General features: G+C 43.0%; 1 protein-coding gene and 1 pseudogene across 1 annotated transcript in view; one reads left to right on the forward strand and one right to left on the reverse strand.

Annotated features, from left to right (window-relative positions):
- Pcolce2 (procollagen C-endopeptidase enhancer 2) overlaps nucleotides 1–22659 on the reverse strand; it is a 73098-nt gene extending 50439 nt beyond the window's left edge. The window contains exons 1-2 of the mRNA XM_045136958.1: nucleotides 22577–22659; nucleotides 21398–21506 (exon numbers count right to left, since the gene is read on the reverse strand). Of these exons, the coding sequence (XP_044992893.1) occupies nucleotides 21398–21506; nucleotides 22577–22659 (192 nt within the window). The remainder of the gene's footprint in view (nucleotides 1–21397; nucleotides 21507–22576) is intronic.
- Nucleotides 6437–6870, forward strand: LOC105944416 (annotated as a pseudogene).
- Nucleotides 22660–26940: the final 4281 nt, after the last annotated feature.

Consider the following 26940-nt stretch of genomic DNA (forward strand, 5'->3'; position numbering starts at 1 on the left):
TGTCTGCTCCTGGCTATTCACTGGCCGAGCTTAGACTTCATAAAACGAGAACCGAGTTTCCCTCCCAGCCCTCAGCTCCTGAGGAGGCGTCTGCAGCCGTCCACTGGTGGACGCTCCTCTGAACTGATGCCCGAGGAAGCCAGGAGCCGGGGCTGCTTTGCCCCCCACCCCCGCCAGAGTGCCGCGGGCCCTGACATCTCCAACTTCATTTAGGCCAGCGTTTACTTCTTGTGTTCTTGTTGTTTGCGATGGGTTCTATCTTTTACCCTAGAAACAGCTCTGTTAAGGTGTGGCTTACAAACCAGACAACTCATTCATTCTAAGTGCATATTTCAATGATTGTTTTTGTGAATTTATGCAGTTGAACAGCCACCATCATTATCTAATTCTAGAATGTTTCTGTCATCCCCCCGCACCATCACCTCTCATGTCCATTTGAAGTTATTCTGCAATTGCCCCCCCCCCCCCCCCCCCAGGCAGCCACTAAGCTTAGTCTCTACAGATTTGCCTTTTCTGGAAAATTCACACAAACAGGATCAAGCAACACAGGGACTTTGCATTTGGCTTCTATCACTTAGCACAGTGTCTCAAGATCCATCCATGCTGCAGCATAAATGAGTACTGCCTTCCTTTAGGGCCAACTAATACTACGCTGTTTACCCATCCATCCATTCATGAGTTCATGGATGCCTGAAATACAAGGTTGTTACTGACAGAGCTTCTATGACCATCTCTGTACAGGCCTTTTTGTGCATGCTTGTTTTACTTTTCCTGGACCTGGGGTGCCATTGCTCGGTCATGTGGTAAAGGCTTAAAAGAAACTGATTCCCAAAGTGACCGCACCTTTTTCATATAATAGTTCCAGTATTTCCAGAGCCAGGTATGGTGGCACTTGCCTTTAGGGAGTCTGAGGTAGGTTCATCACCATGACTTTGAAGCAGCCTGGGCTACAGTCTCAAAACAAACAAGCTAAAAAGTAAAAATAAAAAGTCCCAATGTCTCCACATTCCCATCAACACTTGTTCATTTTCTGTCTTTTTGATCACTGTCATTCTAATGAATATGAAGTTTAAATTTCTCTAATTATTAACAATGCTAAGAATCACCTTACATATTTACTGGCTATTCATTTATCTTTTGGCAAGGTGTCAACTCTTTATCCTGTTTGTTAAAAATTGTCTACCCTATAATTCTTTTAAACTAATAGTACAGTACAAAGGAAAGCATTAAAACTTCACTTGTAATAGAGGTGTGCCATAAGATCACAGCCAATCTGGTTTCGCACATCTGCTTCATCCCAGAGTGAGAGGCAGGGCACCCCAGCGAGTTGGCTAATGAAGTTGTTCCACACAAAATCACTGAGCCAATGACAGAACCTCTTAAAGAATGCCTTGGCTAGGAACGTTGTTTCTGTTAAAGTTTTGGATCAGTCATTTTACAGAGATAAAAAGAAACAGTAGGGTGGAGAGATGGCTCAGAGGTTAAGCGCACTTGCTTGCAAAGCCAGCCGGCCCGAGTTCAATTCCCCATTACCCACGTAAAGCCAGATGCACATGTATCTGGAGTTCATTTGCATTGACAAGAGATCCTGGCATGCCCATACACACACATGCACTCAATCCCTGCCTCTGACAAAACAATAACAAAACAAGACAATTAAAGAACAACAAAAAATACCTAGAAATGTTTAGGATGACTACAAATGCAGACCTTATGTGGTTAATACATAAACATATTATAAACACATCAGCAAAACCGTAGCTTGGGAAGCTTGGATACCTGGTGTGACTTAGGGTAAAAAACAAGGAGATGTAGATATATCAGTCAACTTCTCATTGCTGGAACAAATGCTTGACAAAAATCAGTTGAAGAGATTATTTTTTTTTTTCGAGGTAGGGTCTCACTGTAGCTCAGGCTGATCTGGAATTCACTAGGTAGTCTCAGGGTGGCCTCGAACTCATGGCAATTCTCCTACCTCTGCCTCCTGAGTGCTGGGATTAATGGCATGCGCCACCACGCCCGGCTGAAGAGATTTTTAAAGACAGTTCAGGTTACAGTCCACCACAGCAGAGACTGCGTGGCAGCAGGAGCCGGTCACATTCAGTCCATAGTGAGGAAGCAGAGTCGAGGTTCGAATGCTGCTGCTCAGCCAGCGCCCACCTTTTATAAAGTCCAGGACCCCAGTCCAGTTTTAGGTGGGTCTTCCCACCTAATTAACTGAATTAGAAAAAATCCCTGACAGGCAGGCCCAAAGGCTAACCTAAGTCTACATAATCCCAACAGGGATTTGAGGTCCTATCAAGTTGACAATCATTTTGAACCATCACTGTAGATATATTAAGAACTTTTTAAAAACAGTAGTTATTTATTTATTTAAGAGTGAAAGAGAATGGGCCCAACACCAGGACCTCCAGCCACTGCAAAGAAACTCTAGACACATGTACCACCATGTGCATCTGGTTTACGTGGGTACTGGGGAATAGCCATCTTTCCAGCCCTCAAGGGCTTTTTCAATTTAAGGTTTATATTTCTCTCTTTTGAAGATCAGAGTTCATTTAATTTATTCTTTGGTATCACCTTAGTAATATTGAAAAGATTCCCTGTAAGCAATAAACATCCAGGATACAAACAAAAATCAATGGAATAGAACAGTCTAGAAATAGATACCCATTTGCATGGCTAATTTTTGAAAAAGTACTAGAGCTTCAAGGGGTGTGATGGTGCATTTTAGGTGTCAACTTGATGGGACTAAGGGATTCCCAGGTAACTGGTAAAACATTATTTTGGTGTGTGTTCATCCATTAGGGTGTCCTTGGAAGAGAAGAACATGTGAATCAGTACAAGGAGTTGGGAGGGTCTCCCCTTACCAACATGGGCTGGTATCATCCAATACATCCAGGAAACAAGAGTGGAGAAAGGAGCAACGTCTCTCTCTCTTCCTTTGCTAAGACACTCAGGCTTTCTTGTCATTGGACATTGAAGCTACTGACTCGACAGCCTTAGGACTCAAGGACTTAAACATGTAGCCCCTGCATGTCAGTTCTTCAGACATAGAAGGAAAGATACCACCAGGTTTCCTCGGGCTTGAAGAAAAACAGACGGTAGGACTTCTAGGTCTCCAAGATTGTGTAAGCCAGATCCCACTGAGGGGACATTAGGTAGCCATTTGGGAGAGAGGACCCAAAGAGTAAACACCAGGCTGGCTTCAGTAGAACCAGAGTTCATCATCTGACCCAGCCTATCCAATCAGCTCTCTTGCCCCAGATCAATCAGTTCTCTGTCATTCAGCTGAGTCTGGTGGTAAAGGCCAACACAATAATACTATAACTAGATCCTTAGCAGGTGGGCAAGGCCTCTTTTGGCTGTTCCCCTCTCCTGAACTTCAGGTCCCTGCTCTGGTACGCCCTAGCTCATCTTTGTCCTGCTAGGCTGAGAGGGGGAGGGGAGGAGCACTCCCACATGGGCTCTCTACCCCCTCCTCCAGCCGCATGGCAGGGGCTCTCTGTACTCTCTCCTCTTTCCTTCTCTTAATATAACAAATTCTCTTTAAGTTTACCCTCTGAGATATGGATTTTAATTCTTTAAATTCATAAGATAAGAATCCTGGGTACCCTAAATATATGGGTGCATTAGAGTATTGGTATATTGGCAAGGAACCCAAGACTCCCATTATACCATGAAAATAATAAATAACAAAAAACCGAATAAAACTTCTATTGGTTCTGTTTCTCTGAAGAGTCCTTACTGAGACAGTGGGATGAAAGGACAGTCTTTCAACAGAAAAGTTGGAAAATTAGAAAACACATGCACAAAAATGAATTGTGACCTCCCCCATCTCATACTATATACAAATTAACTTAAGATGGCCTATGGGCTATGGCAAAAGCTAAAGTTATACGTCTGTAAGAGAAAAAACACAGAAATATCTCATGGTAATTCCAGGTGACAATAAATCACTGATCTCAAGAGTAAAAACTGGAAAATTGGACTTTAAACTTTTAAAAATTTCTGCTCTTTAAAAGAAACTGACTCAAATGAGTATAAAGACCACAGATGGGAAGAAAGTATTTGTCTAAATGATTATAACTTAATGTTAAAAGATAAATAATTTGGGCTGGAGAGATGGCTTAGTGATTAAGGCACTGGCCTGCAAAGCCAATGGACCCAGGTTTGGTTCTCCAGGATCTACGTAAGCCAGATGCATAAGGGGATGCATGCATCTGGAGTTCATTTGCAGTGGCTGGAGGTCCTGGTGTGCCCATTCTCTTTCTCTGTACCTGTCTGTTTCCCTCTTTCTCTCTTTCTCTCTCTCTAATAAATAAAAATAAAAAGTTTTTTTAAAAAGATAAACAATTCAATAAAAGACAGGGGCCAAAGAAACAATATTTTATAATGACAAATCAATACCCAGTCATCAGGAAAATTACAATTTGACATTGTAATACCCAATAAACACCCAATAGAATAACTAAAGTTGAACAAGACTGAGGTCATAAAATATCATAAGGTGGGGTAAACAAATTTCAAACATTTCCAGGAGGAATGTAAAATGGTGAATTATTGTGCAAATTGGCGATTTCTCACAGAGTTAAACATATGCCTATCCCATGACTCAGCAATTCAACTCCTAGAGAAAAGGAAAAATACAGGTTTGAAAAACAAACAAAAACACAAATCCTATCAAAAGAATGCTCATAGAGACTGTATTCATAATAGCCCAAATCTGGAAAAAGCACACATGCCCATCAATAGAATGAATAAATAAATCGTGGAGTCACGCATGGTAGTTCACTCCTGAAATCTCAGTGCCTGTTTCACACCAAAGACTGAGGCAGGAGGAGTTCCATGAGTTCCAGGCCAGTCTGGGCTTTGGCATAAGACTTTTTCCTAAAGAGAAGGGACTGGGAGGGGAAGGGGACTGGAAGGAAGAAGGAAAAGAAAGAGGGAAGGGAAAGGAAGGACGAAGCCAGATGTGGAGGCATATACCGGCAACGCCAGCACTTAGTAGGTAGAGGCAGGAAGATCACGTGTCCAAGGCTAGCAGGAGCTACAGGAGATCCTGTCTCAAAAGACAGGAAGAGGGCTGAGAGACAGCTCAGTGGTTAAAGGTACTTGCTTGCAAACCTAATGGCCTGGGTTTGATTCCCCAGTACCTGTGTACTGCACAAAGCGGCACATGCATCTGGAGTTCATTCACAGTGGCAAAAGACCCTGGTGTGCCTGTTCTCACTCCTCTGTCTCTCTCTTCTCTTAAACCAATAAAATGCTTAGAAAGAAGACAGAAAGAAGAAAGAAGAAGAAAGGGAAAGAGAATGTCCCCAGAGCCTTAAGCATTAGGCTTGGTCCCTGGCTGGCAGTGCTATTGGGAGGTGGTGAAAGTTTTAGTAAGAGATGGGGCCTACTTTGGAGAAGTAGGTCGCTGGGGATATGCCCTTGAGGATGCCTTTCCCTGCCCCTTCTCCTCTTCTCACTCTCCTGTTTCTTTCTTGGCTGCTGTGGGCTGGGCAGCGCAACTTCACCATGTGCTCTCTGCCATGATGCTCTGCCTTACCACAAGCCAGAAACAATGGAGCAAGTGACTTTGGACTGAAGCCTCTGAAACAGTGAGCCAAAACAATCTCCTCTCCTTTAAGTGGATTCTCTTGGTCATGTCCTCACAGTAATGGAAAGCTAACACACGCGCTGTGCGGGTGGGAGGAGCATTTATCTACCGCTACATTGAATCCAGAGCAGTGATTCACTTTAACCAATTAGCTAAAATTATACGGTATGGTGTATCACAACAAAGCCACGAGCTTAATGCTAGCCACATGATTGTGCACATTTTAAACTTGCTACTTAGGAAATGTTTGAAACTGATGTGCATCTGGCATAACAAATAACCTAAAACCCAGTCATATTTTATCATCCTGTTACATATCATAAAAATTCAACAGTTCATTACATGCCACATTTAACCAATTAGTTTTACCAACTGTATCCTTGATTGGAAAGGACAGCCAGTCCATTATTTAATATCATCGCCAGTAGTGAGAAATAGCAACAACAAAAACATGAATATCAGTTTTAGATCTCAAAGGATCTAAAACCAAATTTTCATGCAGTTATGAATTTGTGTGTGTGTGGTGATGGGGATTGAACCTAGGCCTTTACCTAGGCTTAACACTGAGCTATGACCCCAGCTCTTGATTTCAGTTTGGGAAATCACCTCAGATGTCTGAGCAAACCAAAGCAAAATATAAAACTGGAAATGAAATGCATGTAAATTCTTCCCAGATGAACATACATGCCTCCAGGGCAGGGCAAAGTTTCATTAGTTTCTCCCTTGAATGCTACCCAGTATTTTTCAATATGTTAATCAAATATCTATTAAGCTCTGTACCTATTACATGTCAGGATACATAATGGGTTGTTAGAAAAGGACTAAGGGTCCAATATGGCGGTGCCCAGTGGTGTTGTGAGCAGTGAGGAGTTCCTGAGTTCCAGGAAGCACTCAAGGTGAGGAGGACAACTGATCTCAGGATAGTACATGAATTAAACACCACAGTTCCAACAGCTTCCTTTGCAGGGAAAATTGATGCCAGCCAAACCGGTAAACAACTTTATGAGTCTTTAATGGCAGCTCTGTCAGTAGGGAGAGACTTAGAAAACACTGTTTAGCCCAGACATCAGCAGTAGTCAAAAACCTCCGAGAAGAAAGAGAAAAGGATTTGGATGATTTAACATTATTAAAGCAACTTAAAAAAGAGCAAAACAGAGTTGAAATGGATGCAGTCAGAAATGAATGCTGAAGAAATAGTAAACGACAGGAGCTGGAAGGTGTTTAAAGAACACTGCCGAATTCACTTCAAGCCTCCAAAGACTGAATAAAAATGTACTTTTTAAAAAAGGACTGGGTCATCTCATCAGAGCTAAGCATGGCAGACAACAGAGTGGGATTCCTAGGATAATTTCTGAGCCATCAGTCTAAGGCCTTTTGTTGATTTCAGCCCCACTTAGCTAAGACCTCAAGTCTAATAAGTTTCATAATTATAAAATAATCTACTGCTATTTTATACTGATTCTACAAAAATGTTTGTAACTAATGATATTTTGATTAGGTGTAAGAAAAAAAAAGGCCTAGGGTTAAGTGTCACTTCTCTGCTTTGTACGACAGCATTGTCTGGGACAGGATTTCTGAACTTCTGGCCTCCACGGACACTCAATAGACATCAGTAACATACAAAGTTCACCAATGTGAGGCTTCATTTTCAATTTTTTAATATTGTCTTTTTGTTATTGTTGTTTTTTGGGTTTTATTTTTAAAGTAGGGTCTCACTGTAGCCCAGGCTGACCTGGCATTCACTATGTAGTCTCAGACTGGGATTGAACTACAGCGATCCTCCTACCTCTGTCTCCCAAATGCTGGGATTAGAGGCGTGTACCACCATTTCTGGCTTGATTTTCAATTCTAAAATTAATTGACCTATATTGTCTTATCTACTATGGTTCAAGTACTATGGTTAAGAGAGCAAAAGGAATGATTCTAATATAAGTCAGTCTTTCCAGTAGTAGCCTCAAAAGCAATTTTGTTTTACATTCTTTTATTTTTTATTATTAGTATTATTTTTTTAAAGGAGATTGAGTCATTTATTAACCAATGCCTAGTTCCCTTGGCAATGGAATATTCCGGGGGATTATTCCCCTATGGAAGTTTTTTTTTCTATTATATATATATGATATCATATATATATATATGATATCATATATATATATCATATATATATCATGGAAGTTGTTAATTATATATATATAAAATTAACAACTTCCATGATTACATTCTTTTTAAGTTAGAAAGTCCCAACACAACTCAAAAATAGCAGGCTATCAAGGATGAGGGCACAAGTTCCTGTCTTCCTCAGACAGTTCTGGATAGTGAAATCAAATAAGAACTCAGAAATGGCAGAATGATTCCTCACTACGAACATCAGGGTACTTTAAAATATTCAGCTGATGGGCACATCACACTGTCAATCTAGAAAGCTGGCTGATTCAATTTGGGCAATAGCAGAGAATAGATTCATGACAATGTTTCACTCTCAAAAGTGTTTTTCAAGCTTTGTTGCACCATTTAGGTGTGGTTTGAAATTATGGCCAGTCATGTAATTGACTTATTTCTCTGGAGAGTGAAGAAAATATCAACAGCTGAAAATACTCTGGTTTCCCAATCAAGCTCTTTGTACAAGTTCAACCTCGAAAGAGTCCAGGAACATTTTATTTCTTTTGTTTTGTTTTCTTAAGACAGGTTCTCTGCTTTGTGTCCCTGACTGGCCTGGCAGTCACTGTGTAGACCAGGCTGACCTAACAACACACAGAGCCTCTTGCTTCAGCTTCCCTAGTGCTGGGAAGGCAGGTGTGACACACCATGCTCAGCCAATAGCTTCTTTTCAACATAAAAGAGTGATAGCTTGGTGCTGGAGAGATGGCTTAGCAGTTAAGCACTTGCCTGGGAAGCCTGAGGACCCCAGTTCTAGGCTTCATTCCCCAGGACCCACGTTAGCCAGATGCACAAGGGGGCGCATGCATCTATTGTTCGTTTGCAGTGACAGGAAGCCCTAGCACACCCATTCTCTCTCTCTCTCCCTCTTTCTCTCTCTCTCAAATAAATAAATAAAAATAAACAAAACATTTAAAAAAGAGTGATAGCTTGGCTCTGAATAATTGTTTCTGTTTAATAATAGACAAAAAAAAAAGAAAAGAAGGATTTCTTCTTGTGCGACAACAGTCAGAGCAGGTCATCTGAAAGACAACAGCATGGGGCAGATACCAATGCTTCTGTCAGATACACCTGACTTCGCGTGCAGAGCTTGGTGGGCACCTTGCTTCTCAGCCCAGATATGCAACCTGACGGCGCCGAGCCACTCACTTCAGTCGGCTGTGTTAGAGACGTGGCTTCACCACTGCCAATTGATCAGGTCGCTAGTTGTTGTGACTTCCTGAGGCAGTTACCAAAGGCTTATCTCTCTGCTGCTAAAACTTTTTGGAATGATGTTCCATGCTAGCACCATTGCTTGGGGTCCAGTGTATACCCAGCTTGACACTGAAAATGAACCCTGGCTTCCCGTGTCAAAACTGCTACCCTCAGGCTCCCTGGCCCGAGCTGGCTGTGCCGCTGTCTTTCCAGTCTTCCTGAGCCCAACTCTGACGTCATCTCTGACTTCTTGCCTACCAACAATTTTTATTGACTCTGTTTTGCAATACATTCAGGGACTGGTCATCCTTTACCACCTTCCTGGCCCCATGTGGGCCAAATCACCATAGTCTCTCAGTGGAGTTATAATAGTCTCCTAGCTAACCTCTCCTCTTGCACCCCACAGTCTATTTCAACACAGGATTCAGGTGATCCTTTTTTTTTAAAATTTTTATTAGCATTTTCTATGATTATAAAAAAATATCCCATGGTAATTCCCTCCCTTCCCCACCCCCACACTTTCCCCTGTGAAATTCCATTCTCCATCATATTACCTCCCCATCTCAATCAGGTGATCCTTTTAAAACACAAGTCCCATTATGCCATACCTTCCCTGCTTAAAACCCTGGAGTGGCACTTTGATATGTTAACTTGCCTAGATGATCGCACCTGGTTATTCAAACACTCAATAAGGATGGCAGTGAAGTGTCGGGCATCTTCACCAGTGCTCTTGAAATACAGGAAGTTATCCTCAGTGATGGGTGTGCTTCACTAATCACCTGCAAGGCCTTGGGAGCAAACCTGAGATGTCTCTGAGGGAGATCTTGCCTCTATACAGAAGCAGCAGCTCTGCTCTGAAACTTTCTCACTGGCTGCCCTGCAGAGGAGCCAGCCTCCACACCTATGACTATTTAAACTGATACCTTGAAATGGGGCTCTTTACAGGTGCTTATATGTGTGTAGACATTAAATATATATGCATAAATATGTATCAATACAAACATGTATGGTATCTATGTATAGATGTGTGAATGTATCTCCCATTGGCTCTGTTGCTCTGGAGAACCTCAATCCCTGTGCCTCCACCTTCTTCTTGTCCCTCTGGACCCATCTCAAATCCATTCTACCTCTTATATGGTTGGCTTAGGTGAACAAATGCATTGTAGCAATTGCCTTCTTGTTGCTGAAACAAGACATCTGACCAGAAGCAGCCTACAGAAGGAAGGAGTTTATTTCTGGCTTCTGGTTTCAAGCGGAAGTTTCATCATGGTGGGGAAAGAATGGTAGGATCAGAGAGGAAACACCACATCTCCACATCAGCAGGGAGGGAGCAGAGAGAGTGAGCTAGCTAAGTTCAACAAGCGAGGCTGCTCTTTAACTCAACTTGTCCTACAAGGCTCCACCTCCAAGTAGCTCTGCCAGCTGGGGATTAAGTATGAGGCTTAATCACAAACACATGAAGCTACTGGGGGACATTTTAAACTAAAACCACCACACGCATCACCTGTCTGCCAGTTGATTTAGCCGCGGAAGCTCCAGAGGGTACTGAAGACATGGCAGAGGGGCAGGTTCGGGCACTCCCTTCTCTGGGTCTTTCCCTGTGAGATTTCCTTATGCTGTCTCCAGGGTTCTGGTGATGGCCCCTCTCATTCTTCTTTAAGAACCAAAAGTGTTGGCAGCTAAGCTGCTATAGTTGTGTATCACTAAATTGTTGTGACTTTGTATCATATTTGAACAGTTCCTTGTAAATAAATCCCCCTAATTCACTCTATTTTGAATGTACTATTAATTTTCTACTGGAGCAGGCTCTGCACCTAAGTTTCCTCACATTTACTCCAGAATCACTGCCTATGGATCACAGGTAAGCAAGTCAAGCTATTCCTGGGCAGTTCTAAGGAGTATACACACACACACACACACACACACACACACACACACACACACATTGCCAAGGTTGCAGAGTTGTGAGTTGGGGGTGTGACAATAGCTTCCTCAATCTCTGCATGACATGCTATCACCTAGAACCCAAGGCAACAGTCACAAAACAGACCCTTCATCTCTTCCCTTCTCCACATTCCCAAAGCATCTCTTAAATCAAAAGTAAAACAAACTAAACATGAATGAACAAAAAAGTAATACTTGAGAACCAGAAGTGTAGCAAGTGGAAGGTCATCTCTGGAGGATCCACAAGAGCAGGTTTGCACCTCAGCATCTGCCTCCAGAAACTACAACCTTAACCACTAGGCTATGGTATGTCTCTATCAAGAACCACTGAATAATTTCTTAGTATGTATAAGTAGAAGGGGCTATTTTAGTAATTTGGAACTCCAAAGTTAGGTAAAGTATCCATTTCCAAAAACAGAAATGTAAGCCGGGTGGTGCACATTTTTAATCCCAGCACTCAGGAAACTGAGGTAGGGGGATTATCATGAGCTGGAGGCCAGCCTGGGTTACAGAATGAGTTCCAGGTCAGCATGGGCTACAGTGAGACCCTGCTTCAACAACATGATAAAAATGTATTTGCAATTAGTTAATGTGGTGCCGAGGGTAGAACCTAGGACCTTGCACATGCTGGACAAGTACCCTACCATTGAGCACTGCCTAACTGGCAATTTTACTAACAGTCCTTTTTCTGCCTTTCTAAACACCCCAGTTCCAAGTCAAGAGCTCTCAGTTGGTGCTGAGTGGGAGGTGGTTGGGTAGAAAGGTTTGGAAGCATTTCTGTGGACATAATCTTATGAAAGGATGGTATTTTAAATGAAGAAAGGGCACAGTGAGAAGAAATGGGCATTTCCAGTGGGAATTCGCCATGCCCCAAGGGATTGCCATCCAGCCTGAAACAAGTTGGCTTGTAGACAAGTTCTACACAAACAACACACTTTTATCCTTACTACAGCCCTGGGGAAGAGGTTAGAAAAAACCACTATGTCCTGAGCGCCTGCCTCCCCTACAGCAAGCACTGTGCCGAGGGCCTCTATCTACTACCTTCCATCGATGTTACCAGGCAGGTGTAATCATTACATTCCGGACTCCAACTTCAGAAAGCTCCAGAAACTCCATCATATTCCTACTAGATGGGTAAGCAGAGATTAAAACCCATGTCAATATGGCTTTGCAATGCCCATTCTTCTAGGCACTAAGGAATGACACACAGAAAATCCTCCACCATGAGCCATGTCACCCTGTGTCATTGTTACCCATTTCTGGGACACATGCCTGACTTCTGAGAACCTCCTTTCCTGTCCCAGCTCACTTTCAGGAATGTAACTGCTCCATCATCACAGCTTCTGGGTTCAATCCAGCACCTGACCTTGGGTTATAAACATCATAATGAATTTACTTTAATGAAATATGATTTCCTACGCAGAGGTCAGTTGTAGCCCAGGGATTTGTAAAGGTCCATGTGTAGCAATCAGGTCCTATCACTCACTTCTCGGGGCACCTAGCAGCAAAGTTGTAACTGGCTTCCATCTGCCTTTCTTCTCAGTCTGCTCCATGTAACAGCCTGTCTTTGACAAACTGATCTCTCTCCCCTTCACATTTTGGCAAACACTATTTGATTATGTGCAGTGCTTACGTATAAACACTTAAGGGGGGAGTCCAGGGTGGGGTGATGCAAGGAAGGCGATATTTAGTGGCAGGAGCTAGGTTATTGGTAGCTTTAATTTCAACTCTCCACTTCTCTGTGGGTGTTGACTTTATTTTGGGATGTTTATATTGGTTGTTCAAGACCTGCCACAGTGATTCTCATGATCTTGCAACAAATAATGTAGCTGAAGAAAACACTGATCAACATGCAAACAAAACATACCTTTGTATTAAGATGCCTCTAATACTTCACTGGTCTTCGGCAAAAGGCTACCAGCAAATGAGAACACTCTCTATTTTTCTACTAGCTTTTAAGGAATTTGCGAATTTATAGAATAATTCAAATTTTCCCATAGCGTCACATAGTAAGTTGAACTCTGAAGGTAGACAAGGGGATGTGAAAGTAATTTTGTCAAGCCTTTTAATAATACATTAAAATCCTTCTAGGTGTTTTACCTTTATTAGATGTCTCCTTCATTTATCATGCTTTTTTTTTTTTTTTTTTTTTGGTTTTTTGAGGTAGGGTCTTGCTCTAGCCCAGGCTGACCTATGATTCACTATGTAGTCTCAGGGTGGCCTTGAACTCACGGAGATCCTCCTACCTCTGCCTCCCAAGTGCTGGGATTTATAATGCTTTTTTAAATATGTGTTCTCTGTGATCTATTACTATGTGTTTCTGCAAAGAACAGCTTTTTGTTATGAATAATTATCAAAGAGAATTTCTTTCAGAAAAAAATGAAGAATTAATTTTCATGTTTTCTTCTCTATTAATTAAGCCCTTTTTCTGAGGTATATATCTGAAAACAGCACTAAAAACACAGACAGTATAAATAAGCAAATTTATAAAACATTGGGTTTTCAATAAATAAAAACACTTGATTTTCATGTGAATGAGCTAAGGAAAACAAAACAAAAATGGGCAAGAGACGTCCTCAAAAGCAAACAGAAAACTAAACAAAATTTTAAAAAGAGGACTGGGGCCCCAGTGGGAAAATACCACCTACTTGTTAAATAAAATTTAAAATTTATACTTATCCTTCTTCCCAGAAGGTCTTAAGACAATAGGAAAAACTTTTTAATCCTTCTAGTATCTTAATAACTGCGACTTGGGGGCCAGAGAGATGGCTGGGTGGTTAAAAGTGCTTGCATGGAAGACCTGATGTTCCAGGTTCAAATTCCCAGAACCCACATAAAGTCACATGCACAAAGCAGTACCTGCATCCGGAGTGGCAGGAGGTCCTGGCAGGCCTATTCTCTTATCCTTTCTCTCTGCTTTGAAAATAAAAAATAACAGACCTAACTGAATAGTTAATGTATCATAATTCATAAGGTTTCTTAATAATAATCATACATTAAACATAATTATAATTAGGAATCATACTTTCTTAAGGAAAAGCAGAGCAAATTACAGTTGCAGTGCTCTTACCCTATTCATATTACTTTTGCTTAGAGATACAAACATTTCCTGTTAATTATACTCCTTTTACTTTTTTAGGTATAAATAATATTAGCTCAAACACTGGGTTAAATTATTATTCAGACAGCTGAAATAACTGAGCCTAGTAAGATAAACTATATGTGCGCTTTAAAAAAAAAACCCATAGTCAAGATTAGAACTTAAGTCTCTATATAATTTTCAAGCCTATGTGTAGTCTAAAGCCAGGAAATATGTGGTTAAGGCCAAAAATTCCATTCCTTTATCTACCCTACTGTGGTTATTCCAGACAAATAATAGTTATAGTAATTTTAGGACTCTTTCCTATAGCCCTAGGTATAATTAACTGACTTAAATGCTGAGTTTCTGCCTAAATTCATTATTTGTTTTCTAAATTATATACTGGCATTGATCTTACTAGAACATCACTATCTATTTCACTTGTGACATAACCCCATGCCTATCACTGCTAATTTTCTTCTCAGTAACCAAATAAGCTCCCATCCTACTTTTAATCTATGAACTCTTGAAGCTAAATGTGTTTCAAACTTTTGTAAAGGCCTTTTAAGGGTTTGACTTCTCAGATCTATTTCACATAGTCCCAAATAAAGCTAGTGAGCAGTGTAGAGGCATTTCCGTGCCCTCCAGATACCTGTTTGAGTGGCTCTCACAAGGCCTATACCTGGGTGACATCAAAATAATTTACACTGTTACTGATTGTCTTATCTCCTCTACCAGGTTATAAACTCCCTGGTAGAAATCAGAACGTTTTTTTTTCCCTCCTACGTCCCAACACAATGGTGCACCTATGTTGTAGTCCTCAATAAGTTTTGGTGACTGTTTATTTACCAGATAAATAGTATACAAGAGCGTAGTTGTATCACTGAATTTAGGATTTCTGTGTTAGCCTTTCATACTATTTTGAAACATGATTATGTTAGGCAGAATACAGGTCTGTACATTACATTCATGTGTGTGAGTGCACGTGTGCATGTTGGGACTTCAGTCCTCAAGCACAGTTTACCTTATTTTTTTTTTTTTTTCAAGACAGGGTCACCCATTGGCCTAGAACTTACTAAGCAGTGCAGACACCTTTTCTTTCTCTGCCTCCCCAACACTAGGATTACAAGTGTGCACCACCACATATAGCTATTTTTTTCTTTTAAAAAATGTTTCATTTTTATTTATTTATTTGAGAGAGGGAAAGAGGCAGAGTGAGAGAGAGAGAGAGAGAGAGAGAGAGAGAGAGAGAGAGAGAGAGAGAATGGGAGTTCCAGGGCTTACAGCCATTGCAAACAAACTCCAGATGCATGCTCCACTGTGCATCTGGCCTACGTGGGTACTGGAGAATTGAACCGAGTTCCTTTGGCTTTGAAGACCAGTGCGTTAACCGCTAAGCCATCTCTCCAGCCCTTCTTCTTCTTTTATAAATTTCATTTTTATTACCTTAAAGCACAAATTGTATTGAGAGTAAATGGAAATGATTGATGAAAGACTACTTTGTGTACTCTTATAGCCCTAATGGGATTTTCTACACAAACTGGTAATATCTAATATTTGACTATCTTTCTGAATTACCAGTAGTACAATATGTATGGACCCTTAGATTGGTACCAAAAGGGTTTCAGGAGATGAAAGCTAAGGCAACTTATTTGATTCAGTGCCAAGAAAAACTGGGCCTGCCTCAGAATTGTGCCTAGGACCACTGGCTCTGTGTGCCACGCTGATTCCTTCTCACTCCTGGGACCAAACACCTGGTCAGAAGCAGCTTATGCTAGGTGTTTATTTCTGTCTAGTTTCAAGAGGAAGCCTTATCATGGCAAGGTAAAGCACAGACAGCCACATCATCAAAAGGTCTCAGCCCTGCCTGGATGGTGGCTCCCCCATAGCTGCACCAATGGAATTACAGTATCTGGATCTCTAGTGTGGGTTCTGGGGATCAGACTTGGGTCTTCATGCTTACAAGACAAGCATTTTACCAACTGGGTTGTCTTACCAGGCCCTGAATTGTTTTGTTTTTTAAATTCAAGATTTTATTGTAATGGGGGATAAGGGAAGAGGGGGAAGAGAGAAAAGAGAGAGAGGGAAAAGAGGGAGGAAAGGGTGGTGCATGCACCTGATTTTATACATACACACCTACATACATACATATGTGCATACATATGTACATACATTTGATACAGGGTCTTGCTATGTTGCTATGTAGTCCTGGCTTGCATGGAACTTGCTATGTATGTACATCAGGCACCTCAAACTTGCAGTGAACCTCCTGCTTCTGCCTCTCAAGTGCTGGGATTACAGGCATGAGCAACCATGCTCAGATAAAATATAAATTGTTTAGACCTCAGTTTCTCTACCTGGCAGATGCTTGCTTTCCCCATCTTCAAGAATTAGATATGAGATAAAATGATTAATGAATATTTGAATGCATGTGAAAAACCACATGTTATCATCTTAATACCATAATCTATATAATAACATTAAATGCTAGCAGGGTAGAGAAAAACAAGCACTTATTAAATAAGGGTACATTCATTGCTAGGAGCCGATCTGAAGATCTTTGTACTTGAAATGATTTCTATTCCTTTTCTTCTGCATAAAGTAGCTGAATAAGGAAAATGTCATACACTGCTGATTTAAATAGGACAAATTATGCCTATTACCATAATTTCCTTCCCAACTTCAGCGAATATGAAGCTCTGGCCTGCCACATTGTTTACTTCCAAGTATAAGGGGAGAAAAAGTTCTGTTCCAGGTGAACCCCCAACACTAAATTTTAAACTGCTCAAATGCTTGCTGATTTTTTCAAGCCAAATTTATACTGAAATCGATAGTTAAAACTTTACTAAATAGCTGGCTGATTTCAGTACTCTTCAAATCTTTCTGAAAATGTACAGGCAATTACAAATAATAAAAGCTTCGTTGTTTTCATAATGATTGATGATAATATGACCCCATATGTGGAATGTCTCATTAAAAAGAAACTCACGTGTAAATTATGCCCAGCTTTAAATCCGAGAACAAAATTGTTTCACCAATCTCTGTACACCTGCCCAATAATAACTACTTTTCACTGACATGCTATATTGGTCTTAAGTTCAGAACTCAATTTTAAGTAACAATTTCTACATTTTTACAGGGACATTTCCCAGAAGGCTCCAGGTCTGGAGTTTTCTGTAATTTGCAGCTGCTGTAAGCAAAGGTGTAGTCTACTCTTGTTATCCATTCTAAGCATTTTCCAAGTCCACTCTGAGTGGAGCTGCTTGCACTGTTATTTAAAACACCATGCTTGTTTCAGATCATCGACTTCTATCTCTAATTCTACCACAGGATTACACAATGAACAAGTAGTGAGTGCAAATGTCACAGAACACAGTACTGGTGATTTGCCAAGTTTGCAATGAACTTATAATGAAACTATTAGTGGACTGGTGATTTTGATGTGGTGGCTGGAGGTTCTGGCATGTCCATCCTTTTTCTCTCTATCTGACTCTTTTTCTCTATCTGCCTCCTTCGCTCATGCAAATAAATAAATAAAAATAATTTTTTTTAAATGGGGTAGGACATGGATGAGCCTAACAGTGGTACCAAATTGACTGTATTCGCTGAGTACAAAACTAATTGATAATAAAAAAGAATGGAATTCTGGAATCAAAAAAGATCATCAAGAAAAACAAGGTATCTAAATAAAATATAGATTTTAATAAAAAACAAAAAAATAGTCAATGTAGACAGTGTGTTGGATAATGCAGCTATCCCAGACATTGTTACAAAATTGGAAGCACTATAATGGAAGCGGGGGTGTACTTTAGTGGTATAGCGTGTGTTTTTCACATTGTAGGCCGTGGATTTCATCCCCAGCACCACAAAGGGGGTGGGTGCTATAATCTAAACTTCCAGTATGCAAACTATACTTCCACACCAGAGAGGCCATGATAATAGGGAGGAAAGCTTGGTTATGACAACCTTTCTTAAAACATGGATGCTAAAATCAGACTTCCCTCATAAGACAGTTCCATGGGAACCATCTGGTGGTGAAATCCAGCTTGCTGCACGTATCTGCAGCTGGGAAGGATAGCATAGGAGCAGGGAATTTGAGCAGCTTACTTCTCTCACATCAGGAACTGAGGTCTAAGGGTCACTGTGAGTTCTTATCTCTGTGATGGAAGAGACATCTCAGGAATGTGTTAGCTAACAAGACTCTTTGTTTTATTTTTTGTTTGTTTTTCGAGGTAGGGTCTTGCTCTGGCTCAGGCTGACCTAGAATTAACTATGTAGTCTGGGGGGGGGGCTCGAACTCACAGTGCTCCTCCTACCTCTTCCTCCCCAGTGGGATTAAAGATGTGCGCCACCACGCCTGGCTACAAAACAAGACTCTTTAAGGTATTTACACACAAGTGGTGCTGAGTGCCACTGGGAACTCTAGTGTTGGCTTCCTAACTGCAGGAGCAGAAACTGGACTGGATCAACTGGTGTGATGGTTGGTCTTGATTGTCACCTTGATGAGATTTGGGATTACCTAGACAACACGCCCCTAGGTGTGTTTGTCAGGGCATTTCCAACAAGTGGCCCAGCTGTAAAGCAACCCACGTACTCCCACCTTCACTTCTTTCTGACCAAGTGTGCTCACTGCTGGTTCCATCCTCTGCTGACATCAGATTCCACCTTCCTCGGCTCTCCAATGTGGACTCAATATCAGTGACTCTGCAAGGATCTTCCAGGCTTTCTGCACCAACTGGAACAACTGATATATCCAGGGTTTTCTGCCTGTCCAGCCTGTGAACAGGCCCTAATGTAGAAGTCAGTTTAATACATCCTCTAGAAAACCAGACCTAATACAACTGGCTTTGGGGAAATCTCTAAAGGTTGTCTTTGGTAAGGCCCAGCAGAGGCCAGTCCTGGACAACAGCCACACAGGGGTCAGGGCTGGTACATGGGCCTTTTAGCTGCTGCCTCTATCCCCTGAGTACATGCACATCTACTAACAAAATGTCTCGGGACAGAAGCTCCCTGTTTCTTGTTACCACTTTCTTCACTCTGTCACCTTCTTCTGATGCCTCAACAGCCTCCTCTCTGGTCCCACCAATCTTCTCTCCTTCTCCTTCATCTTCTCCTCCTTTTCCTTCTTCCTTCTCTTGTACCTTTTCCTACTTTCTATGTTTTTCCTTCTCCCCCCTCCTCCTTTCTCTAGAGTAAAGAAGTATGGGTACTCAGGTTCTTGGATTGGCCTCAAACTCACGGTGATCCTCCTGCTTCAGGCTCCCAAGTGCTGGTATTACAGATGTTCATCCCCACACCCAAGCTTGCTTCCACTAACTCCCTACAATTCATCTTCCACACAATGTCAGAAAGCACTTTTAAAATCATATCTGATTCCACTGATTACAATGCTCCAGTAGCTTCCTACTCAAAAGCCAGAGCACTATTACTGGCCTCCGGGGTCCTGGCCATCTTCTGTCCTCACATCCCCCCCCCCCAACCACCACCACCACATTGTGGCTTTGCTCATTTACTTCCAGCCACACTGACCTGATTGTTTGTTCTGAAAAAAAAAAAAAAAATCAAATAAACCTCTTCACCTCAGGGATTGAATTTCAGGACCACATATACACAATCTCATTTTATCTTTACCACCCAGAAGTTTAACAAAAGTGTGTTCTGGTGAACAGTTTGGAGGGATGGGAGGAGAAGTTGAACTGGGGAGGTTTGAGTGCTGAGCTCGCAGGCCTCACCTTCATGTGCATCCAGATGGAGCACGCTAGCACTTCCTCTGCATCACACAGAGGAAATGAGCCCTGGGCTTCTCCTGAAGCAAGGCTCTCCTTGGTCCAGGCAACTTCCCCAGTCAGCCTGGAGCCTCAGGCACACAGTACCAAAACCTCAAAGCACACAGCCACCCATGAAGTTCAACTTGTTAGGCAAATCATGCCTCTTGGATCATTCTGAATTTGCAGCCACTGAGCTTTAATTAAAACACAACTATAATGTAAAAACCAAGTTCCTTTATATTGGTTTCCCAACTTATTTCACATTTATGCTATTATGCACATTTCAAGCTGTTTTCTAGAACTATTCTCTCCTAGCTTCACATGCCAGAATGAGGTGTGTGCCAACTCACTGATATTGCATAGAGGGCATCAATGCTCAGAAACCTGGATTTTATGTTACATGAGGGACAACCCATGCCTGCCTGCCAACTGTCAGACCTTTTGGGAATGCCTCATTGCAGACAAGTTCTACTTCCTATAACACTGGGCTCATCAACTGCTTCATCAAATCGGTTTCTCTGTGTTAGCCTCAGACTCTCCTTTGTAAAGTGGGGGTAATAATTTCTTCGTGATTATGAGATGGACTCAGCGAGGTGCTGGTGAACTGCCTGACACAGGAAGCACTAGTTTACAGTCAGAGGTAGCTACTTTAACTACTGAGCCATCTCCCCAGTCCCAGAGCTACTTCTTAAAACATGATCTACGGTTAGGGATGCAGTTCTGTGGAAGAGCCTTTGTCTTCCATGAGCACGTGTGTAGCCCTAGGTTCACTCCCCAGCATCACAAGATAGAAAATCCTAGCACTCAGGAGCCAGAGGTAGGAGGATCATCATAAGTTCAAGGGCAGCCTGAGACCACATAGTGAATTTCAAGTCAGCCTGGGCTGAAGTGAGATCCTACTTCAAAAAAATTAATTAATTAAATCATAATGAATGGGCGACCCAACCTGATTACATGAATTTCCTAGTGACTTGAACTTTGCCATTACCAAATAACTTCCCACCAACAAAACACTGCTACGCTAACTAGAATGATGACTCAACCTAGCTAACTCTGAATCCAGACGATTTTCAGAGTTGATTATTTCTCAACCTGATTCTTACTTTGACTCAGCATGATGCAGCCTGGTGACATGAGCATTCTATTAGGCCCTGCTTTTACCTCTGTCATCACCATTCTCAATTCATAGATCACCATCAGTGGTGGTTTCAGAAAGGGTCATTAAATAGTGGCTGGTCTCTTCTTTGGTGTTTTTTTCCTCATGGGCATGAAGTAGTCAAACACTACCTTTGATCTCCTCTATCCCACTGGGAATTCTGCAGCCATGAGCAACAGCTAATTTTCAAAGGTCATTACAACAGTCCCTTGACTGAAAATGGTCTTAATCATGCATCCATAACTCAACTGAGACAGACTCAGGCACACATCTGCTTTAAGAATTATTCCTTCCCCCATTATCTTGAGCCCTTTCTAATCGCTAACGCAGGACACCACTAGATTTCTTAATAAAAATCTCCCAAATAGTTGAAGTAAATCCAACATTTCACTCGTTCAGGCAGCTGTCTCTAAACCCAAATCCTGAACCCAGAGGGAAAAGGCAGCAGCCTCATGTTTCCAGTGCCCACTTCCAGCAGAACACCTTCTAAAAGTGCTTACTGTGATTTTCCAAGTACACTTGCTATTCGGAGGGTACACTCCAGGAAAGCCTTCGCTGCCAATAAATCCAGACTCTCCAGTAAGAATGCCGCCACATGTGAAAACAGGTCTGGGAAAATAAGACATGAAAGGATACTTAATTTGAAGCATGCTCTAACAATCTAATGCCAGTTTCAAAAAGATGTATTACTATGGATGAGTTAATATTGCTTACTGAATCCTTGCACCAGATAAAAGATCTAAGGCTTGGGCTGGAGAGATGGCTTAGCAGTTAAGGCGCTTGCCTGCAAAGCCAAAAGGACCCAGGTTCCATAACCCAGGACCCATGTAAGCTAGGTGCACATGGTGGCACATGCATCTGGAGTTTGTTTGCAGCCCCTGGAGGCCCTAACGCGCTCATTCTCTCCACCCATCCCCGCCTTTTCTCTCTCTCTCAAATAAATAAATACAAACCATATATATATATATATATATGAAGATCTAGGGCTTGTCAGCTCTTAGAACACTTCAAATGTAGCCTGATAAAGCACTCGGTTCAAGTTCCATCTGTCTTCCTCATTGACTTAAGGTTATCTAGACAGGTCAATAATAAAAATCCCCCCCCCACACACACACACGCAACGTTAAGGCCTTGTAGGAAAATGAAAATGGACCGCATCGATTTCACTGGAGAGAGCAGGAGTGAAGGTGAGCGCCAGCCCGGATGAGCTACATGGTTAAAGACAGACAGCACCTGGTACAGATACAGTGTGCAAGTTCCTCAACTTGGGAGACAAGCTTAGTGGTCCTCCCCCCTTCACAGCATCCTTGACCATTCACAGTAGCCCCTTCCCCACGTCCGCGAATCAGGGGCTGCTGTGGCTGGAGGCGGAAGAGGAGAAAGGTGCCAGGGTTGGCTATCGGGCGGGTCCCACTGCCCAGCTCCTGAGTCCCTCGGAGGCTGGGAAGTTTCGGGCCCTGGGAGGCAGGGGGCACGGCGAAGCCGAGGGCGCACGCACGGGCGCAAGTGCTTCCCTCCACGAGCATCTGGGGAGACCACGCCGCGCCACGTGGTGACGGGCCGGCCGCAGGGCCCCAGGGCGGAGCGCCGCGCAGCGCAGCGGGGACACCGCGGCCACCTGGGGCGCGGCGGGCCGGGGGGAGCGGGCGCGGCGCGGCGGGGCGGGGCGGGCGCGTTACCTCTCCGGGGTCTGCGGCCGGCACGGCGGGGCGGCGGCGGCCAGCAGCAGGCAGAGCGCGGCGCAGGCGCTCGGGCGCCCCATGGCGGGCGCGGCGCTGGGCGGCTCGCAGGCGCACGGACCCGGCGCGGGGCGCTGGGCCGCTCCGCTCCCTCCCGCCCCGTGCGCCGCCGCGGGCCGCTTTTGCAGGGGAGCGCCGCGCCGTCCGTCCGTCCGACTCGACGCCCAATTTCCCCCGAGGACGCGCGCTGGCAGCCGCGGGCCAGCACTGAATGTCCCGTTTGTTCTGGGCGGCGGCGGCGGGGGCGGCTCCGAGGCCCGGGCCGCCACCCCTCCGCCCTCTCCCCGCGGGCGTCGCCCCGCGCCCCGGCCCCGGCCGCTCCGCTCCCCACCCGCGGCCCGCACGGAAGCGGCAGCGCTGCGGGGTGCCGCCCGGAGGTCCGCGCGGTGGGAGGGGCGGCTGGCGGTGCTGCCCGGGCCGGTGAGCGCCCGCTGCTTGCTGGAGCGCTGGGACTCGGGCTTTGTCTCCTTGGAACATCCAGACCCAGGGGGGACAGAAAGCTCCTGTCGCCCTGCAACCCGGCCCTCCCACCTCTGGGGACTCCCTCTTACTCGTGGTGATGACCACTGGGGAGACAGTCCTGCGCAAGAGAATGATGAGTGAGTTGACGTTAAATGTCAAATGGAATCTGCTTATCTCACCATCCCAGGTTATGTTTCACAATTGCAAACAGTATTGATGATTTAAAATTTACAGAAAACCTTTTTTCTTTCTTTCTTTTTTTTTTAATGTGTGCATGCGCGCCGCTACAAATGAATGCCAAGTTCGGCTTTACATGGGTGGCTGGGGAGTTGAAACTCTGCCAGCAAGCTTTGCAAGCAAGCACCTTTAACCACTGAACCATCTCCTCAGCCCCGAAAATTTGTTTTTCTAAGAACAGTTCTAGCCTTGTGGCATCAAGACTCCTTTATTTAATTCCAGAAAACTTCAACCCTTTCTTTTGTCAAGTGAGTTCCAATAACCAGGGCTCAGAAAAGAGCAGAATGGACTCATTGAGGTTTTCAGTAACCAAGCCATCCATGGAAGCTATAACTAACTCAATAACCAGGACTCAGAAAAGAACAGCAATAGCAGAATGGATTCATTGAGATTTTCAGTAACCACACCACCCATGGAAGAGATAACTTAATTTTGATACCTCACTTTTTCTTTTTCTTTTTACCTTCTTAAAGAAAGAAAACAAGACTTGATCTCTTACTAGTTGGAAAGAAGAGTTGGGAGAGGGAAAGGGGAGTGTTGGGAGATTATGATCATGGTATATTGTCTATATTTATGGAAGTTAGCAATGAAAAGTTAAAGACTTCATCTTTATTAATGAACTTGTAATGTTAAGAACATACACACCTCTGCAAACAAGTTAGCAAGACTGACTAGGCACTGGTATGACTACTAAACAGTGGGCAAACCCAAGAATCTGTCCCCGGAGTCAGAATTCCCTACAGAGTCTAGATTGTCTCACTTTTGAAAAAGTGAAGGGGCTGGAGAAACTACCAAGGCAGTACAATTTTTTTTTTTTTAAAAATTCCCTAAAGGCACCACACCCTGTATGACATTTTGTAAAAGGGATTACCGAATTTGGCAAAGAACATTTTATACTGAAACTTACACTCTCAAAATAAAAATTACTTTAAAAGAGCAAAAGGAAAATAAATTGTTTATTTTGCACACATTTCCAGAATAAGCTCTCCAAAACATGTTTTAAGATGGTAGTTTATTAAAAAACCATCATTTGAGTTACAAAGTGCAAATATTACTCAATTCATTTTCTGGTAATGGTTTGGAGTTTTTTGTAGCCCAGAAAACTCTTCATCCAAAGAACTAATTTTAAATTGTTTAAAAAATAATTTGAGCAGAACTATGTAATACTAGTTTCTTTTCTTAACTAATAGTCCATATCTTGACTAAAAAGCTAGTATTCTAACAGTGATCATACTGTTGTGCTGACATTCATTAAAAAAAAAAAAAAAAAAGACATTGGTTTCACCACGTGATTTTAAAACTTTACTATGCCCCATGTTATTTTATCTTAAAAACACATATTTGGCTTGGAAGTACAGTCCTGGTCAAAATTATAAATCCTAAATGTGTTGAGACATTTAATGTGTTAAGTTTGAGACAGACCCAAGAGGACTCTGAAGGTACATGTGTAAGGTTCATCTACATGAGACCAATTTCTGGAGAATTAGGATAGGGAGCTATAGAACTCCAGTCGTAAGCAAAAGGGAGAGGTGGAGAGAATAAAGGCCCTGAAGCTAGGAGAGTCAAGAGTCAGTGACAGAATCCAGGGCTTTAGCTCATGCTAAGCCCATGCTCTCCCCAAAGACACTCCCAGCTCAGAGTGGTTCTGAATACCAAACTATTACAGAGAATACTGAAAAAGAAAAGAAAAGAAAAGAAAAAGTAAAGAAATCCTATGTAGTAGTTTGACTTGCATGCTCCCCATAAACTCATGTATTCTGAATTCTTGGTCCCCAGCTGGTGGCAATTTGGGAAGTGGAGCTTTGCTGGAGGAGGTGTGTGGCTGAGGGTGGGGCTTACAGGTGGGGTAGCCAGATCACCCTTGCTACATTTCCACGCGCTCTCCCGCTGCTGTTCACTCACTGCAGCAGAGTCCATCTTGGAGATTCCCCTTGAGACTATAAGCCAAAATAAAAACTTCCCTCTCATCATCTGTTTTGATCAGGTGCTTTATTCCAGCATGAGATGGTACTACAACAGAAAATTGGTACCAGTAGATTGGGGGTGTGCCTCCTAGAAACCTGACTGTGGCTTTTGGCCATTTGGAATTCTTTTTGCCAGAGGAATGTGAAAGGATTTAAAACTTTGGCCTAAGAGATTGCTTGCATTGCTGAGGGCAGAATTTGATGGGCTATTTGGGTCAGAGTTGAAAGACCTAAATGCAGAAAGAACTATGGACTGTATTGGCTTGGCTTGTGAGGGGTGAAAGTGCTCTGTCCTGACTGAGCTAGAGGTAGTTTGTGTGAGAGGCTTGCTGCATTCTGCCTGTGTCATGAGAACCTGAGCAGGATTTAGTTTATAAGGAATGGACTAGTGTGAGCAGATGGATATGGCACACAAAGAAAGAACAGCTTCAGGCTAGAGACAGCAGCTCAGTTCAGTTGCAATTAAGAGATTGCCACCATTTAGACTGACAGCAGAAAGAAAGCTGACTCTACTCTTGAAAGTAGAGGGCCTAAATAATAAAGGAGTGTTCTGCTCTTCAAAGTTGGGCTTTATTCTTCCACCTCCTGCCCAAAATTAACAAATTTTGTAGCCCATTTGGTAATTTGGAAGTATACCAAATGTAGGAAAGAGAAAGTCATGGAATTTGGCCACTAGGCAATATGGAGCAGGATAGAGGCATGGGGGCCATGGCATGGATGAACTGTGGCTCTCAGTGAAAACCCCAGGGTTTTTGAGATGCTAGGACTATGGGATGGCTGCCAAGGAGTGCTGTTGACTCAGGATAGTTTGTTCCCCAGGCTATAAGCACCCCAGCTGGAGGGTTGGAAGTGAACCCTAGAGACTTCATCACTGGTTACAGGTGTAGGACTTGGAGCTACAGAATTTGATGCTTGGCCTGTTTGTTTTAGATATTGCACTAGTTCAATCTTTCTTGCCATGCCATCTTTTACAGTGTGAATATTCGCTCTCTGCTGGTGGTAATTGGGAGGTGGAGCCTTGCTGGAGGAGGTGTGTTGGGGGTGGGCTCTGTGGTTCATGAGCCCTAGCTTGCCAGCGTTAGTTTGGCTTCGCTCCCGTGCCATGCTTTCTGCTGTCATCATGGAGCTTCCACTCAAGAGGATAAGCTCCTACCAGTTGCTTTTGGTGAGGTGCTTTATGTCAGCAATAAGAAAGTAACTTCAGCATCCCACAATGCTTTTCTAAAGGTGATTCTGTTAACTTTTCATTACTATAAAAAAGATGCCTGAAACAAATTATAAAGAGGTGTGTGTGTGTGTGTGTGTGTGTTTGAATGTGCATGGATGCATATTCTGTGCAGGCCAGAGCAATGTTGGATTCCCCAAGTTGTTCTCTGCTGTATTTTTTGATACAGAGCCCCTGACTAAGCCTAGAGCTTACCTCTTACAGATTCAGCTAGACTAGTGTGGGTTCCAGGGTTCTTGCTCCAGGGGCCAACCGTGTTTCCCCCCAAAGGCATCCACGGGTGGGTGAGCGTGTGAGGAGAGAAACACTCCTGGGAGAAAGTTGAACAGCTCTCTCAGTTTATTGTCTGTGAAATGGGTTTATAAGTATCTGAGGGTAGGGGAAGGGTCCTAAGGGGACTGGATTACCAAATTCAT

The sequence above is a fragment of the Jaculus jaculus genome, chromosome 17 (genome assembly GCF_020740685.1).
Source record: "Jaculus jaculus isolate mJacJac1 chromosome 17, mJacJac1.mat.Y.cur, whole genome shotgun sequence".
NCBI classification, from domain to species: domain Eukaryota; kingdom Metazoa; phylum Chordata; class Mammalia; order Rodentia; family Dipodidae; genus Jaculus; species Jaculus jaculus.